General features: G+C 49.4%; 1 protein-coding gene across 8 annotated transcripts in view; it reads right to left on the bottom strand.

Annotated features, from left to right (window-relative positions):
- Positions 1–16,474, bottom strand: part of LOC125936457 (serine/threonine-protein phosphatase 4 regulatory subunit 1-like) — an 82,694-nt gene that overhangs the window by 29,357 nt on the left and 36,863 nt on the right. For 7 of the 8 annotated variants that reach the window (XM_049650557.1, XM_049650560.1, XM_049650561.1 and 4 more), the window contains 3 exons: positions 12,424–12,530; positions 10,982–11,124; positions 2,099–2,245 (listed from right to left, as the gene is read on the bottom strand). In XM_049650557.1, coding sequence (XP_049506514.1) covers positions 2,099–2,245; positions 10,982–11,124; positions 12,424–12,530 — 397 coding nt within the window. Of the gene's footprint in view, positions 1–2,098; positions 2,246–10,981; positions 11,125–12,406; positions 12,531–16,474 lie in introns of all 8 variants that reach the window. The other variant, XM_049650565.1, reaches the window with a different exon arrangement.

Here is a 16,474-nt window from a genome sequence, read left to right as displayed (position 1 = left end):
TGGACAAGACAGCCTGAATCCTGCTTCCAACAGGGCTCCATGGGAAGGGAAGGGGGGCTCCTCCAGAAATACCCTGAAACGTGGGTGCATCCTGGCCTGCAAAGGGTTCAAGACTAAACGTTCTTTGCAGCCACGTCTGGAAGCTTTCACATTCAAGTAATGATATCAGTCACTCACTTAGAATGAAAAACACAATCTATGTAAACTAATTTGTTCTGTAAGTGATTTGTGGAGATAGCTTTTTGAAGGCTTGTTGTATTTTCCAAATATTTTCGCCAGAAGAAAAAAGGAGGAGGAGGAAGAGGAGGAGGGGAAAAAGAATATTGCTGGCAAGAATGTAGTGGTTGAAACAAAACCAAATAAAAATCATGCAAAAATGCCTCCAGCATTATTTTTCACGGTATTATCAGGCTGGAGGGATAAGATACTTGGTTGTCGGTCGTAACCTTGGGTACTTGCCTAACCAACTTCCCAACAAAAAAGATCTAGCTGGCAAAGTTCACCGCTCAACTGCCAAATAGTCCAACTAAATGCTATTATCCGAGTTCATTTTGCAAAATAAATTTAATTTCTTATAGGGAAACTTGAAATTTATAAAAGAACCCTGGAGAATTTGAATTTTAATAATCAATTATTCTTCAGCCTGATTCATCTTACAAACATATGGAATATGCAAAAACGTAAATTAGTTTAAAAAGCCAGCCCTGTAACTCACAGTTGAGGAAAACTTCTACATAAATGAAGAAGAATTACCAAACGCTCTCATGCTACAATAGAATTTTCTAGCTCCGTGCTGCTTGTTTCCTCACTTCGAGAAAGAATCCTTTTCTCTCACCTCATTCTTCTTCAACCAAGAAAACAGCCGTCTCCTGGATCTTATTGTATTCAGAAATAAGGCCCAGGATTTTTTAAATCCTTACGTGTGATTTTTCTAAACTGCTAGGATAATTCTGGGGTATTTACTCTTGTAAGAGAAACACGGGGCGGGGGAGGGGGCGTGCCGTGCAGCGCCGTCTGCTTGGGTCAGTGGACAGGGGAGCAGCCGCACAAAACAAGACGGCCACGGGTACGCTTCCCTCGGGCCACAGAGGAGAAGGCACGAGAGTCTTCGAGAGTCTTCGTCTAAGCCCGGGAGTCTTTGTGTAAGGCGATACGTGAAAGCTGGTACTGGCTCATTAGCAGCTACTTCGTGAGTGAAGGTTCCAGAAGCAAGGAGAAAGCCCACGACTATACGGTCACTTCACAATGGGTACAGAATCATACAAACCCAGGGATGCCACAAAATTAACTATTTTTTTAAGTTTATTTATTTATTTTTGAGAGAGAAAGAGGAAGCGCGCGTGAGTGGGGAAGGAACAGAGAGAGTGGGCAACGGAGAGTCCCAAGCAGGCTCCGCACTGTCAGCCCAGAGCCCGACACGGGGCTCGAACTCACGAGCCGTGAGATATGACCCAAGCTGGAATCAAGAGTCTGACGCTTAGCCCGCTGAGCCACCCAGGCGCCCCTAGAATTCAAAGAAGAAAATGGAGTATTTGCCCTAGTCCTCTCACTATACACCTTTCACTGGTGTGAGCACCGATACTTGAGTGGGGCATGTCTCAGACTGCTGCACTCTCCAGAGTGGACTCTCATACCCACTGACACACCTACGTCCGGCCTGTCCTCACCTATCAACAGACACACAGGCCGACTGGATCTTTCCTGATCGCCCAAGGACTACCCAAAAGCATCTCCCGTACTACACTGGGCCCCTTACTTTGGGAAACAAGGCCCATGATCCCAGTGGGTTCAAGGACTGACCGACCTATAAATCTCTGCATCTCGCCCGGCAGAAGTCTGTATCTTGCCTCAACTCTGCCTAAACTTTGATTTCGACAGCTCTGCTGTCTTGAAACAGCCGTCGACCCGAGGATGATTGCTTTCGAAACGCGCACGCGTCCGAACTGTGGACCTTCTCCGGCCAAGGCCGAATCGCCCGGCGCCACGTTCGGGCAAGTGCTGGCCAACACCGAACACCTGTCATACTGCCAGTCGGGCTCACTCCGAGCTCGGGACCGTCCACCAGGGTGTGGGGCTGTCGTTCCCTAGACAGACTCACGTTCACGGCTTCTGCTTTATATTCGTCGTCGCTGTCTGGGGCAGAGAGTGCCAGCAGGATCGGACACACTTTGTTTTCAATATCGTGCTGGGAAATTAGATCTTGTTCCAGAAGAATCAAGAGCACTTCCTGACTTGACTTTCTAACCTAGAAGAGGACAAAAGGCCAAAGGTGAAACACGGAACGAGCGGAGGTGCTCTCGGGACCCAAACTCCCGACGCAGGGTGCCAAGCTGGCCCTGTCCCCTGCCGCATGCATGGGCCACACAAGGCCTCCCGCCCTCCACCCGTGCTTCTTCCCGGAGGCCCTCCCCAGAATACGCCGCTCCCCCTGCCGGGCTGGTTCCCTCCGTTCCTCTCCTCTCAGGCCAAACATCCCTTTCCCCAGAACCCCTCTCAAGGCGTGTCCCCCATCGGTCTGTGACATGCCCCCCCTTTTCCCTCACGACCTGTACCCCAGCTTTCTACACGGACACTCGCCTACGCACACATAGGGGGCCGGGGGGCAGGGGCCCAGAGAAGACCCTGCAAGACAGGACCCAGAGGACGCCTCAGTCCAGACCAGAGAGGAGCCAGGCCGACGAGCTCTTTGTTCTTCAGAGTGTGGGGGGGGCGAGCGAACACTGCAACTCGGGGGGATCCCGGGAAGCTGCCCAGAGAACACGCTTGGGGAAATGAAAGCGCAGGAAATTCCAATTTACAGCCCAGGTAATGGCAGACGCGGCCCAGCACGGTGAGGCTGAGGCAGGAGAAGAGGAGCGGGGCCGAGGGTGTGAAGACAGAGTGGCAGCTTGGCAGACGACAGTTACAAAAGACGCCACGCAGGCACTCTGACGCGGAAGCCTCCCAGCAAGTGACAAGATGAAAACAGTCTTCTGGAAAGATCATTCCGGCAGTGGTGTTCCAAGTAAATTGGAGGCGATGAAAGACCGAGGGCAGAAAGGTCGGCAAGGCGGCTACTGCCACAGTCCCCGTGGGAGGGGCGGGGAGAGAAAAGATGATGCCCCGGCAATATTGCCAGGCTGAGGTGACAGGAGCTGGTGTCCGACTAGAGGCAGCAAAAGCCCCCAATAACTGAGGTGTCAAACGCTTATTGAGCTTCTGGCGCATGCCTGGAGCAGAGACCGGGAGAGCAGCGCAGACCAGGAGGGCCGGCCCCAGTCCCAGGTGGCAGCTGAGGCGCAGCAGGCAGGAAGGGCAGGGCCTGGGCGGACGCGGAGGAGAACGTCAAAGGCGGTGAGAAGCCAAGGTTAGACGCCGGGGGCGGTGGGCGAAGCTATGTGTGCATCCGATCTCTGGAGCCTTTGAACGCGACCTCCTTTGGAAAACAGGGTCTCCGCAGATGGGATTGGGGGTCACGGTAAGGACCGGAAGGCCATCCAAGATTGCCAGGATGACCCTAAGTGAAATCACAAGTCTCCTCACAAGAGAGAGGCGAGGGGGGGGAGGACGGACTGAGGAGGGGGCAGCACATGCAGACACAGGCAGAGGCTGGGGATGCGGCCAGCAGCCAAGGGAGTCGGCACCTCCGGGAGCCGGAAGAGGCAACGAACAGATTCTCCCCTGGAGCCTGGAGAGCGAGCGTGACCCTGACGACACCTGGGTCTGGGACTTCCAGCCTCCGCATCTGTGACAGAATAAACGTGCGCCGTTTTAAGCCCCCTGCCTTGTGGCGCTGTTTCGGCCGCTCCCGGGCACTGCTAGAGCAAGCAAGGGATGGGGACAGGACAGCACAGCACATGAGCCAAGACACGAGACAGGGACACGGGCGGCCCAGGGGAGGGAGGCTGAAGGGCCGGCTGGGGTCGGGCAGGGCTGGGGCCTCTGGCGATGACTCCCGGACACTGGGAGCCCCACGCGTGGGAAAGCAGAGGAGTGACAAGACCAGACACGGCTTCGGGGAGGGTGACCCGTGAGAAGCCTCAAGCGGCCCTGAGGGCTGCAAGGGCGGGTGAGGGGTCCCGGGGCACAGCTGCTCTGGCTTTGAGCGAGGCATGGTTTCGGGGGGTGGGGCACAGAGAGGAGAGGGGAGGTTTGAGAGACGCTGCCGAAGAGAGCTCAGCTGGTCACTGCAGACGATCCTGGAAATCAGCTATGCCTCGGGCTACCTCCGATCACCACATGGAAGACATGGAAAGAGGGGCAAGACCGAAGGTAAACAGAACAAGAGTGGGTGCTGGAGTCTGAGGGCCCGACGCGACGCAACAGATGCCCCGGGAGAACCATCAGGGGGCTGTGGGGACGCGCCAGCTCTGGAGGCCTGGGTGAGAGGCAGCCACGTGCCCGCAGAGGCAGAGGGGATCACCCAGGGAATCCGACACTGAGAAAACGATACCGTGGAGGGCGGGCCAGGGCCAGGGCCAGGGCCTGGGGAGGACCAGACCGGCAGGAAGGCAAGGGGTTGGGGGGACACTTGGGTCGCCCATAGGAGACACCGCAGTGGTTTCAAGGCTGCACCTCATCTGCATCCCACAATCAGTAGCTGGGCCCCCTCGGGCAAGGGGCTGAGCCTCCTGGAGCCTCGGCTTCTCGTCCACAGAAGGGCACGATGGCCTCACCCGCCTCCCAGGGCAGCCATGGGGGGCACGACCAAGGGCTCAGAACGGTGTGAGGGGCCCAGTGGCCCCCAAATGAATGCCGCTTCACTGTCACTGAAATCATATGGCTAGTCACCAAGACAGAGACATAGGCAGTAAGGTGACCCTGGTGCACATCTGCTTGACGACGAGCTCCGGGAGGAACGGAGAACGTGGCCCGGTCGGCCCTGTGCCCCATCATGGGGGAGAGCAACGTTAAGTGGCCAGGAGACATCCAAGAAAGGTTCTTCAAAAACCCGAAAGTAGTTAATGGTGACAAAGGGCACAAAAAGATCACGTAAAGGCAAAAAAGAAGTCACTCAAAAGATAAATAAATTGTGGAAAAAGTATGAATGCAATAGTTTCAAATAGTTAAGATGAATGACCAAGAGCTCTCTGGATCAGTGTGGCTAGATCTTAAAACGGAGGAATGAAAGCAAGGGGCAGAAGGCAAAGTACGGTCTGATGCCATTGATTTAAGGTTCTAGAGCACCTGAAACAAGGCACTCTCTTACTCGGGGCCACCTGCATGACCGGTGGGAGTCTAAAACTCTGGATGGGAAGGGACACCCCAGGCTCAGGGTGGTAGTTTCCTACAAAAGGGGAGAGAGGGAGAGGAATGGCATGAGAAGGGGCACAGCACGGTTTTAACCGTATCTGTAACCTATAAAGAAAGAAATTACATAGGTCTAAGGCAAAACTACGAAAGGCTAACATTCGTTGAGTGAGTGTGTAGGTATACGGCTATTTATTACACAGTCCTCTCGTGTCATTAAAATATTCCACGGTATTTTAAAGATCAAAACTATTTTTGAAGAAACAGAAACACTGGATTTCACAGTAAGACAGCTGAGTCCCCAGCAGGACACGTCTCCATCGGCTGCAGTGGGTTGGGTTGCCGCCTGGCTGGGAGCCCTTGCAGGGAAGAGGCTATGGACGCTCCTCTTTCAAGAAGCTCGGCAGTGGTCCGCTCAGGGTCAAGGCCAGGGAACAGGAGGCTGAAGGAGATGTAGGCATGATGATACTCAAAACAGAAAAGCCAGTGCGGGAGACTGGAAAAGTAAGGCAGCTAGGAGACAAGAAGCGGGAACAAAGAGGGAAATGAAGCCATCAAACGTGAAGAGGGGTCGGGACGCCCATTCCCCCGGAGACAGAAGCCAAGTAGCTCAGGACAGCTGAAGAAATGTGGCTACACTAGCGAATGGCGTCGGCTCATTCAGTTCTACAGCCCTCCACTCCAACTCTACCGGGTCCCAGGCCCTGGGCTCCGTCTCAGAGATGTATCGCATGAAAACGCGGTTCCTACAGTCAGTGCTCAGAGCCTGAAATGGCGGAGAAAATACTAGTTCCAGGATCCAGAAGAGCCCGGGCAATCCCCAAACACCTACCGGATGAGCCTCAGGAAACCAAGCCCCGCATCCCGGGGTCCTTCTCCAGCTCAGCCGCGCCCCAGCACACACAACCACGTTTCTCTGGAACTAATGAGCCCCTACTTTGCAGGGTGGTTAGGAAGGGTAAACAAGATAATCCTCGCTAATCCTGGAGCATGGCGCATCACATGGTGGGAGATCAAGAAACGGAAGCTGTTCACAGTACCAGCGACCACAGTAAGGATACGGACACCCGGCATGATTCTGTGATTTCACACCTCCCACAAGTCACTGCAAGTGCAAAGGCCAGAAAGAGTACCCGATGACGATGACATGATGATGACGGACGGAGGAAGGCCTGGGTTGAGCTGCAGACACTCCGGACCAGGACCGGACACACACCCCCTTCTCATATGCAAAAGAATCTGGATCTTGGCCTAATTCAGATCTTACTACCCCCTGGGGACCGTGAGGCACTCCCACAGGGTGGGAGGGGGGATTTCTGAAAGGGCTGGCCTCAGTCACAGTGAGGCAGAGCTAGACAGGAGGAGGAGAAGAGGGGCCTCTGGAAGGAGCAAGGCTACCAGCCTGGGCAGAGTGAGGGGGAGGCACCAATTGGAGGTGCCATGGCGGGTGGGGGGCTGGCGGCCCATGGGGTCGGCTGTGCCCGAAGGCATTGCAGAGTCTGAAGGAAAACCCTCCGGGGAGATCGGACTCTGCTGCCTTTCTATGTTTGAAGGTGATACGAACGGAGAAGAGGGGGCGCACTCAAGAGTTGTATATTTATCGTGGACAGAAAGGACACACGGCAAGGTCCAGCTGGGCGAGGGAGGCGGGAGAAGGGAGGATTTCGATGGCCCCAGGCTGCGGCTCCGGGGGACTGGAAGAAGCAGACGCGGCTTCCACTCATCGAGGGAGGGGATGAAGACCGAAGGTCTCTATTTCCTCTGTGGAGGCAAAGGCCAGGTCACCTGTTTGGTGCCAGGCAGGGCAAGGTGAAGAGGCTTGATGACAGTGGCAGAGGCCTGAAAGAGCTGCCTTGGGCGACGTGGGAGCAGCTGAGCAGGGACAAGTGAAAGGGTAGGCGGACAGTGTTGCAGTCGGCTGCGATCGAATCCATAAATGTGCGATGGCACCAATCAGTGCACCCCCCGCCCCGCAGACTCAGCCTCCGTGATGCAGGAGGGCTGTGATGGGCAGGCAGGACCAGAGCGGCAGAGGCACTGTCAGAAGGACACAACTGGGGGCGGGGGGGCCGCGGGGGAGGGTGCCAGTGGAGAGACCAGAAAGGGGGACATGAGGGAGGGGACAGCCGAGGAGGACCTCAGGGACCTGTGAAGCCTCAGCGCGGTGGCCGAGCAGGGAGGGCAGGCTGCGGTGAGGGGGTGGAAGGCCCTCTTGGGGACTTGAGCTCCGGAGACGCCAAGGCAAAAGGAGTGGCCACCGTGCGAGGGCAGTGGGTCTGGCTGTCGCAGGGCCTGAGCCACTGATATGACTCTTCGGCACACACAGCCGAGAGCCTGGGGTCCAAACCACCGTTCTAGCCTCTCCCCTTCTGGAACCAAACAGATGGCAGTGATCTATGACAAAGGTCAAGGAAATGTCAAGTTCTCTGACCCAGTGCAATCTCATTTTCAAAAAGAACAGACGCTCACTGCATCTACCGTATCAAAAAAGCTGGAAGAAAGCTAAGCATTCAACCAAAGTAAAAACAGGAAGAATATGAAGATGTACAATGTCCACTACGTGCAGATTTGCTTTCTGGGGCAGGAAATCGGTCCCACTCAGGTCTTTATCCCCAGCACAAAGCACCACGCTTGGCTCATATCGGGCACTCAGAAACCGCCGGAATAAATGAATGGATGGGGAAAACTGCATCACGTTAAGCTCAGACCTATGTGGGGGAAGATGGAAGCACCTAGACAAGAACACGTAAAAGTAATCAAAACACTGACATCAGGAGAGTGGAAACAGAAGCACTTTCTTCCTTATTGGAAATACTCAGAGCAAAAAAAAAAAAAATTTAAAAATAAAAAAAAAAAAAAAGGGGTGCCTGGGTGGCTCAGTCGGTTAAGCGTCCGACTTCAGCTCAGGTCACGATCTCGCAGTTTGTGAGTTCGAGCCCCACGTCGGGCTCTGGGCTGACGGCTCAGAGCCTGGAGCCTGCTTCCGATTCTGTGCCTCCCTCTCTCTCTGCCCCTCCCCCGTTCATGCTCTGTCTCTCTCTGTCCCAAAAATAAATAAACGTTAAAAAAAAAAAAATTTATAAAAATACTCAGAGCAAGGGAGAAATAGCAAGCCAAAATGGCAGAACTTCCTGAAAACAGTAATAATGAAAACTTGGCATATCATTAAAAATCATAAATACATTTAGCCTCTGGGGTGCCTGGCTGGCTCAGTTCATGAAGCATCCAACTCCTGGTTTCAGCTCAGGTCATGGCCCGCGTCGGGCTCTGCACTGACAGCACGGACCCTGCTCGGGATTCTGTCTCTCCCTCTCGCTTTTCCCTCCCCTGCTCCCATTCTCTCTCTCACAATAAATAAATAAACTTAAAAAAAAAAAATACATTTAGCCTTTGTGCAAATCCCAGAGTAACTGACAAATAGAAAGGCTGCGAGGCTACCTGTGGCAACAATTCTGAAGTGACAGAAAAGTAGAAAGAACCCAAATGTCTATCAATAAACTACGCTCCATCCTCGTAGTGGAGGAGCTTGCTACTGGAAAAAGGGAGGAGGGAGCTTTGCCTAGACTGCAAAGGAGTGATCTGCAGAATACCCTGGATGGTGGGGAAAGCAAGGGACAGAGCATCAGGCATGGCCCGCCACTTTGCATCTGAGAAAGGAACAAGGAACACAAGGACATACACGTATCTGCTCAGAGTTACCCACTTGTGTGCACTAAAAAAAAAAATTTTTTTTAATGTTTATTTATTTTTGAGAGACAGAGAGAGAGGGAGGCAGACTGCACGCAGGGGAGAAGCAGAGAGAGGGAGACACAGAATCCGAAGCAGGCTCCAGGCTCTGAGCTGAGCTGTCGGCAGAGACCCCGACGCGGGGCTCGAACTCACGGACTGCGAGATCATGACCTCAGGTGAAGTTGGACGCTTAACTGACTGAGCCACCCAGGGGCCCCCCCTCTGTGTATTTTTTAAAGGTAAGAATAAATTAAAACCTAAGGGGCGCCTGGGTGGCTCAGTCTGTTGAGCATCCCACTCGATTTTGGCTGAGGTCATGATCTCATGGTTCGTGAGTTCAAGCTCTGCCTCGGGCTCTGTGCTGATAGCACGGAGCCTGCTTGGGATTCTCTTTCTCTGCCCCTCCCCTGCTCATGATCCATCTCTGTCTCTTTTGCTCTCTCTCAAATAAAAAAATAAACTTTTTTTTTTTTTTAAAGAAAAAAAGAATAAATCAAAACATAGAAAAAATGGCTATCTACAGAAGGAGGAGGGAACAGATGGAGGAGGTAGGGATAGAAGTCAGATGTTTCTGAATGTGCTTTGTTTTACAGTTTTGACTTGGAATCATGGACAAACATCTTAAATAATTATTATAAGTCTAAATTAAATCCAAATGTAAAAGCTAAAGCAATTCCTAAAACTCAAAAATAAATGAAGATAAATGAGCCTAATGGCAGATCAAGTTGAGAGCTTAGGCACAAAAAGGGTTAATACAAGTAACTTTGAAACACAGTCTCATTACTACTAATGTTAATACGACTGTGCGACTGTGCGTCTCTAGTGGGAGACAGTCCAAAAACAAAAAGAACGGCAAAGAAACCTTAAACTATATTCGGTTATCCCACCAAACTGTTAGTAATCATACTGGCATTTTTATTTTGGACACACACACACACACACACACACACACACACACTAATGCCATTAAAAAGCAAGATGTGTACCGTGTAAAAAGACAAAAACAAGACAAAAAAAAACCACAAGAGTTACAAACATAAAATCAAATAAGTAAAAGCCCTATAATCCTCAGTTTAACTTGGAAATATCAATACAAACTCATGGTGGGGAATTTTGTAAAGAACAGATAAGGCTGACAAAACCCAAGCCACACTGCTTTTGTGCTTCCTGATCTGATACAGCAGCAGGGCCTAAAAAGGATTCTTATCCAACAACCCAAAACTCTGAGTCTGTCTAAGGCTGTAGGCTTAACTAGCAGTTCGTAGGAAGTACTGGCAACAGAGGAACATCTCAAACCACACTATGGGGATGTGATCAGCCAGATCCCAAGTGTGGGGAATCCTATAGTCTTATGACTTAGTTTCCTTAGAGCAGAGGAATAAAAGGGAGGATGAATTATGACAAATTAAAAGAAATTGTAAAAGGTACATCAGTCAAATGTAATATATGGACCTCATGTGGATTTGATTTAAAGAGACTGCCCGCGTCAAACCAGATTTCTGAGAAAAGTGAAAAATCTGAACAATGACTAGAGATTAGTGAAATAGCAAAGATCTATTCATAAATTCTATCCATGTGATAATGGGATTGCTATTATGTGTTTTAAAAAGTATCCGTATTTCTCAGAGAGTAATACTAAAGCATCTGCAGTAGAAATGATACGGTCTCTGGGAAATGCTTTTATCCGGGTTGGATTATCTTAAGATAAATGAGAAAACACTGGTCAAATGTTAATGACAGTCGAAGCTGGGTAGAGAGTACACGGACATTCATTTTAATATTCCCTCTACTGCTGTGTGTTTGAAAATTTCCATAATAAAAAGTTAAAAAAAAAAAAGAGGTATCTCATGATAATGAGAATGAGCGCTATGTGCCTGAACAATTGGAGGAACCAAGCACAAATAGATCTTTTGTTCTTGAATCACTTAACTCCACAAAGCTGCTTTCTGAATTATGGATATCAGCTACAAATATGACGAAGGAGAATTCGCTGCACAGATCGTAAGGTTACAATTTTTCACACCTGGTTGCTCGGATCCGTGAGGTACCTCACTACGATCGGTGTAAGACAGTCAGTGAGCACCCCTGGAAAATTTGATCTGTTTTCTTGTAAAAAGACGGCAATGGGAGGAATCTGTTCCATCAGGTCGGTCCGCACCGTGGGCTCTGCAGCAATAAAAAATCAGAAAAGAATCGTGTAAGAATAAGCCAGGCATCTTACAGAGTGTATGGCGATAGTTTCCAGCTTTTCTTACTAAAATACTTCATCGAGGAAATTAGACAAACGCAGTTTAAAAATCATTTCCCGTTTAGAGTATTTATGCTACAGACAGGCTTAAAAAGCTAATAAGCTATCCAGCAATATAAAAACATAAAAGGAAGGGAGAATGACAACTCTATTATAACAAGCCATATATAAATCGAGGAGGGAGCAGGCAGTCTGCAACGCTGGGCCAGCGTCCAAAAGCCATTACAACTAATGGCACATATGCCAGACCTATGGGTTGTGCTTATTTAAATTCCAGCCGGAATGTATACATTATAAATAATTCTTTCATAAATGCACTCCCCCACAATCCACGCATCCCAATTATTTCTAAGGCAGAGCATTAAACAAAAGAGCGGCTCTAGCTCCAATATACCACATTAAATTTAACACAAATATATAATTGCTTCAGTACTGTAAATGGTGACTCATTTACAAAGAGAACCCATTTAAGGATTCAAAACATCCACTTGGGCCTTTTTGAAAGCATTGTGTCATATTCATCTGAATATTTTAAACTAATACAGGAGCTATATGGAATGCTTATTTTTCTATTTTCAGTGAAAATGATCAAAATCTAAAGCAGTGTAAGATTTCAGAAACTTTCTGAAGCTGTTCACTGATCGTTACAAATGGGGGGCGGGGGGGCGCAGGGCAGCTCTCAGTACTGGTAACCCCACCACTCACTCCTGCGTGCACGGGGGAGGAGGGGCGAGGAGGGACATCTCAGTGTCTACCACCCAGCAGCGTGCTTTCCTCCCCGGAGTGCAATCATGGAGAAGTAGACAGAGAGAGAGAGAGAGAGAGAGAGAGAGAGAGAGAGAGAAATCAAGATCAGCCTACAAAGATTACAGGTGACAGAAACTAATGACTGGGATTGTTCTAATCCAAAAGACTTGTTTTGATGTGGTCTTTCTTAGCAACCAACAGTCGGGCAAAATGCATGAAATACAAAAGGCCTTAACTGCCAGGGCAAATGGCATTCATGGCCATTAGTCATTCTAATTTTCTAAAAATAAGGATAATTTGATGCCAAATAAGACACCCATTGTTGATGACAATATCCATTCATGCTTAGACATTGCTTAAAATTTTCGATCAATACCCAGGTTTTCTTTTTAATTCACTATCGGTGGTTATATGCAATTTCTTGGAAACACACAAGTGAAAAAATAAACGTACACAATCCTGGTACACACCTGCGTCTTCTGACAATCTGACCACAATCTCCATGACCGTTAAGAAGTCCTCCTCGTTGTTACTGAAGTCCCGGAGGATGTCATTCAGCCCTCTGGCAATAATCTGACTGTGGAGATGAGAAATGATCTACACAGTTACTTGGGCAACACTGAGTGGCGGTATGCTAATTACAGGCACTGTGTGAAGGGCAGGTAGTAAAACCAAGGAACAAAGCAAAGTCAGTGACCTCTGTCCAGAGGGAGGAGAGACGGTCAAGGAACGTCCAAAGATAGTCATTCCCATGTGGGTCACTGTCCTATAGGAACCAGACCTGTGTCCTCTGGTCTGGTGGTCACTGGAGGTTGAAACCGTCCACTTGGAACTGGAGAAAAACGACTTTCTCCTTTTTGGATTGATTCTTCAGGCCTAGATAGACTCGGGAGAGAGGCTCCATGACAGTAGGCGGGAATTCAGTGACCAGTAAATGCAGAAGGAAAAGGTCCCAAGAGGCATCCGACGGCCACCTCAATCTCAAATGGCCTCTACCCACTAGGTGTCTGTAGAATCCCCCTGACTGCCCCCCACCCCATGATGTGACAACTAAACTATGTCTCCGGACATTGCGACAGGTCTATGGGGGCAAAAATCAGCCCTGGTTGAGAACCATCTCATTAGGAGATTAAAGGTATAAGAAACCCTCTGTACTAGCTTTGCAACTCTTCTGTAAATCTGAAACTGCTGAGGGGCACCTGGGGGCCACAGTCAGTTAAGCATCCGACTCTTGATCTCAGCTCAGGTCTTGATCTCAGGGTCGTGAGTTCAAGCCCCACAATGGGCGTGGAGCCTACTTAAAATAAAATTTAAAAATTAAAAAAAATAACTAAAATTAATACTTTTATTAAAAGCCAACACCTTTGCTGGCTTTTTATTAAAAGCCAACACCTTTGCTGGCACAGATATGGGGCAACAGGAACCTACAGATACTGTTGGTAGGAATGCAAAATAGTACAGAAATTTAGAAAACGGTAGGTTCTTAAAAAGCTAAATATGCATTTATCATTCAATCCAGCAATTCATTCTTAGGTATTTGGCCAGATGAAATGAAAACTTATGTCCACACACAGACTTGTACACAAATGTTCATACTGGCGCGATTCACAATAGCCACAAAGTGGAAGAATTTCCATGTTCCTCGCCGAGGGAATATACACACAAGGCACCAACTGTCCATACAATGGACTAGGACGCAGCACTAAAAAGGGAACAGCCTAGTGGTAATAACGGGGATAACTTCCCAACGTATTTTACTAAGGAAAAGAAGCCAGAGAGAAAAGACAACACGACACACCATTCCGTTTATAAGGAATTCTAGAAAAGGCAAAATCTTCGCCTCCAGACACAAATCGCTGGTTGCCTGGTCCGCAGTGGGGAGGAAGCGAGGGACAGAGGGCAAAAGCAAGAACAAGGACACAAGGCGGTGATGGCAATGTTCAAATGTGCCTCTGGTTGAGGGTTGCGTGACTGTTGACACGTATCCACCTGGGTGCTTTAGGTGGGTGAATTTTATTGCCTGACATATATGCCTCAGTAAAGCAGCGTTTTGTTTTGTTTTGTTTCTCAATGTGTATTTATTGTTGAGACACAGGGAGAGACAAGCACGAACACGAGTGGGGTAGGGGCAGAGAGAGAGAGAGAGAGAGAGATAGAAACTGAAGCAGGCTGCAGGCTCTGAGCTGTCAGCACAGAGCCCAACGTGGGGCTTGAATCCACAAACCATGAGATCACGATATGAGTCAAAGTCGGACGCTTAACCAACTGAGCCACCCAGGCGCCCCAGGAAAGCAGTTTTAAACAAAGACATTAATACAGGGGAAAGTCAGTGTGATCAGCTGTGGCCTGGAGGCCTCTGCCCAAGATGAGGGACAGGCACTCTGGAAAGGCTTCTTGGAGCCAATGGAAAGGAGCCCCTGCCCGCCTCTGCCTGTTCCTCTGAGCCCCTCACAACCCAGGAACAGCACGCATCATTTCTGGCCGTACATCAGAATTAGCTGAAGTTGCAAACCCACCTTGATTTGCAGGAAAAGACTGGAAATGTGGAATTCAAAGAGGTAGTCGTTTGGCCCAGCACACGACAGGAAAAAAATCCAACTCAAGCCTGTCCTCGGAGAGACTTATACCACCCCTGGGATGAAAGGTCGAGATCTGGCAGCCAGGAGGTTTGGGAAAGTCGAAAACAGACACTATAAAGTCCCTGATTACATTTCACTGGACCACATTCAGGTTGGCCTCCCCTGGGAAATCAAGCAACTAAGATCCCCAATCTGCTTCCAGGGCCATAGAATGGATAGACAGACCTGAATCCAGCTTTGAGTGGTCGCAAGGGACCTGCCCTCTTAAGGGAAGTGAGGAGAGGGGCAAGGGAGGGCCCCTGAAGCAGGGAGCGACAGTGTATCCGCTGCAGTGAATACAGAACGGGAAAGCTAAAGACTCCCACACGCCAGTGCTCTGGCACCAACACTTTGGAAAACTTGGCTGCTTTGGGCTGGAATGACCTGGAGAGGTCATAGTGGATGAGCACAGTCCAGAAGCATCAGGCTCAGTCCTTCTCAGTGCCAGCTATGCTAATGAGGAGAAAGGAGAGAGAACAACTGTGCGTGATTCAGAAAGCATTAGAAAGTTCGATGAGCTCAGCCACCGGAAGCTCAGGGCATGGTCCCTGGCCCGTGGTAAGCCCTCAAGCGCATCAGCCATCAGTATCACAATACAAGCAAAGAACTGCAATTAAAATGTCTAGCAAAAGAGGGAAGCTTAAAGAAGTTATGCTAGATCTATCCATGGGCATGCTGTATAAGCAGTTTCAAAGTTACCGATAGATATGCACTGACTTAGAAAGACGCCTGTGATACCGTAAATGAAAAGATGACGTGAAGAATTTTATATACAGTATGAGCCCATTTCTTAATACAAACTATGTTTACGTATGTATGTGCGATACACGTTACTTGCCTATGCATACACTCATTTAGGGAAAAGTCTGGAAGCATATATTACCTTAGACTGTAGTGGTGGGGGAGCGAGACTCCCTGTTTCAGAGAACTCCTGAAATTGCTAAATGTTTCAAGAATGTGTTATTTTTGTGAATTTTTTGAAATATAAAGTGGATGACTCAATTTTACTCAGCAATGTTCCCTGGAACTCTTAGCATGGAAGTAACCTCTTGTGTCTTCGTCCTTCCTTCTCCCACCCACTGGTGCGGTCACTGTCGTGAGTCTGTGAGTTAGCCCAATTACCCAGCCCCAGACGCAGGGCCAAGAGATGCCCGTGTTCCAGGGCCTGCCCTGAGGGGCACAGCTCCCACCGGGATGTAGGCAAGCAAATGAACGAGGATGGACAGTGACAAGACCCTCAAGAGAGGGGAGGAGAACACAGGGGAGTGAGCCAGATGTGCAGGAGGAAGGCAGGAGGACATGGAGGGGGAGGCCATGGGACCCAGACACAGACCGATCACACAAGGACTTTAAAATAAGCATGATTATCATGCAGAAGGGCTGGGGTGCCTGGCGGGGGGGGGGGGGGGGGGGGGGCTCCATCGGTTAAACGCCAGACTTCGGCTCAGGTCATGATCTCACGGTTCGTGGGTTTGAGCCCCACGTCGGGCTCTGTGCTGACGGCTCAGAGCCTGGATGGAGCCTGCTTCGGATTCTGTGTCTCCCTCTCTCTCTGCCCCTCCCCTGCTCATGCTCTGTCTCTTTCTGTCTTTCTCTCTCAAAAATAAGCAAACATTAAACAAAAATTAAAAAAAAAAAAACACGTGGAAGGGCTGCTGGGAAGGCTGGACGTGCTCAGACAGTGAAGGATACAGGAACTCTGCATGCTCTGCTTGATTTTTCTTGAAATCCAAAACTACGCTCAAAATTAAAGTTTATTAACTAAATGGAAGCGAAATAAAGACTGTTTCAGATAAAAGCTTGTGAGAATTCATGGACAGCAGTCTTAGACTAACAAGAATCGAAAAGGAGGTTCTTGCGGCCAAAGGATGCCAAGTGAGAATGGGCATTTCACAAAAAGAAA

The sequence above is a fragment of the Panthera uncia genome (genome assembly GCF_023721935.1).
Source record: "Panthera uncia isolate 11264 chromosome A3 unlocalized genomic scaffold, Puncia_PCG_1.0 HiC_scaffold_11, whole genome shotgun sequence".
Lineage (NCBI taxonomy): Eukaryota > Metazoa > Chordata > Mammalia > Carnivora > Felidae > Panthera > Panthera uncia.
The sequence above is the reverse complement of the archived record's forward strand: the minus strand, read 5'-3'. Positions and strand labels throughout refer to the sequence as shown.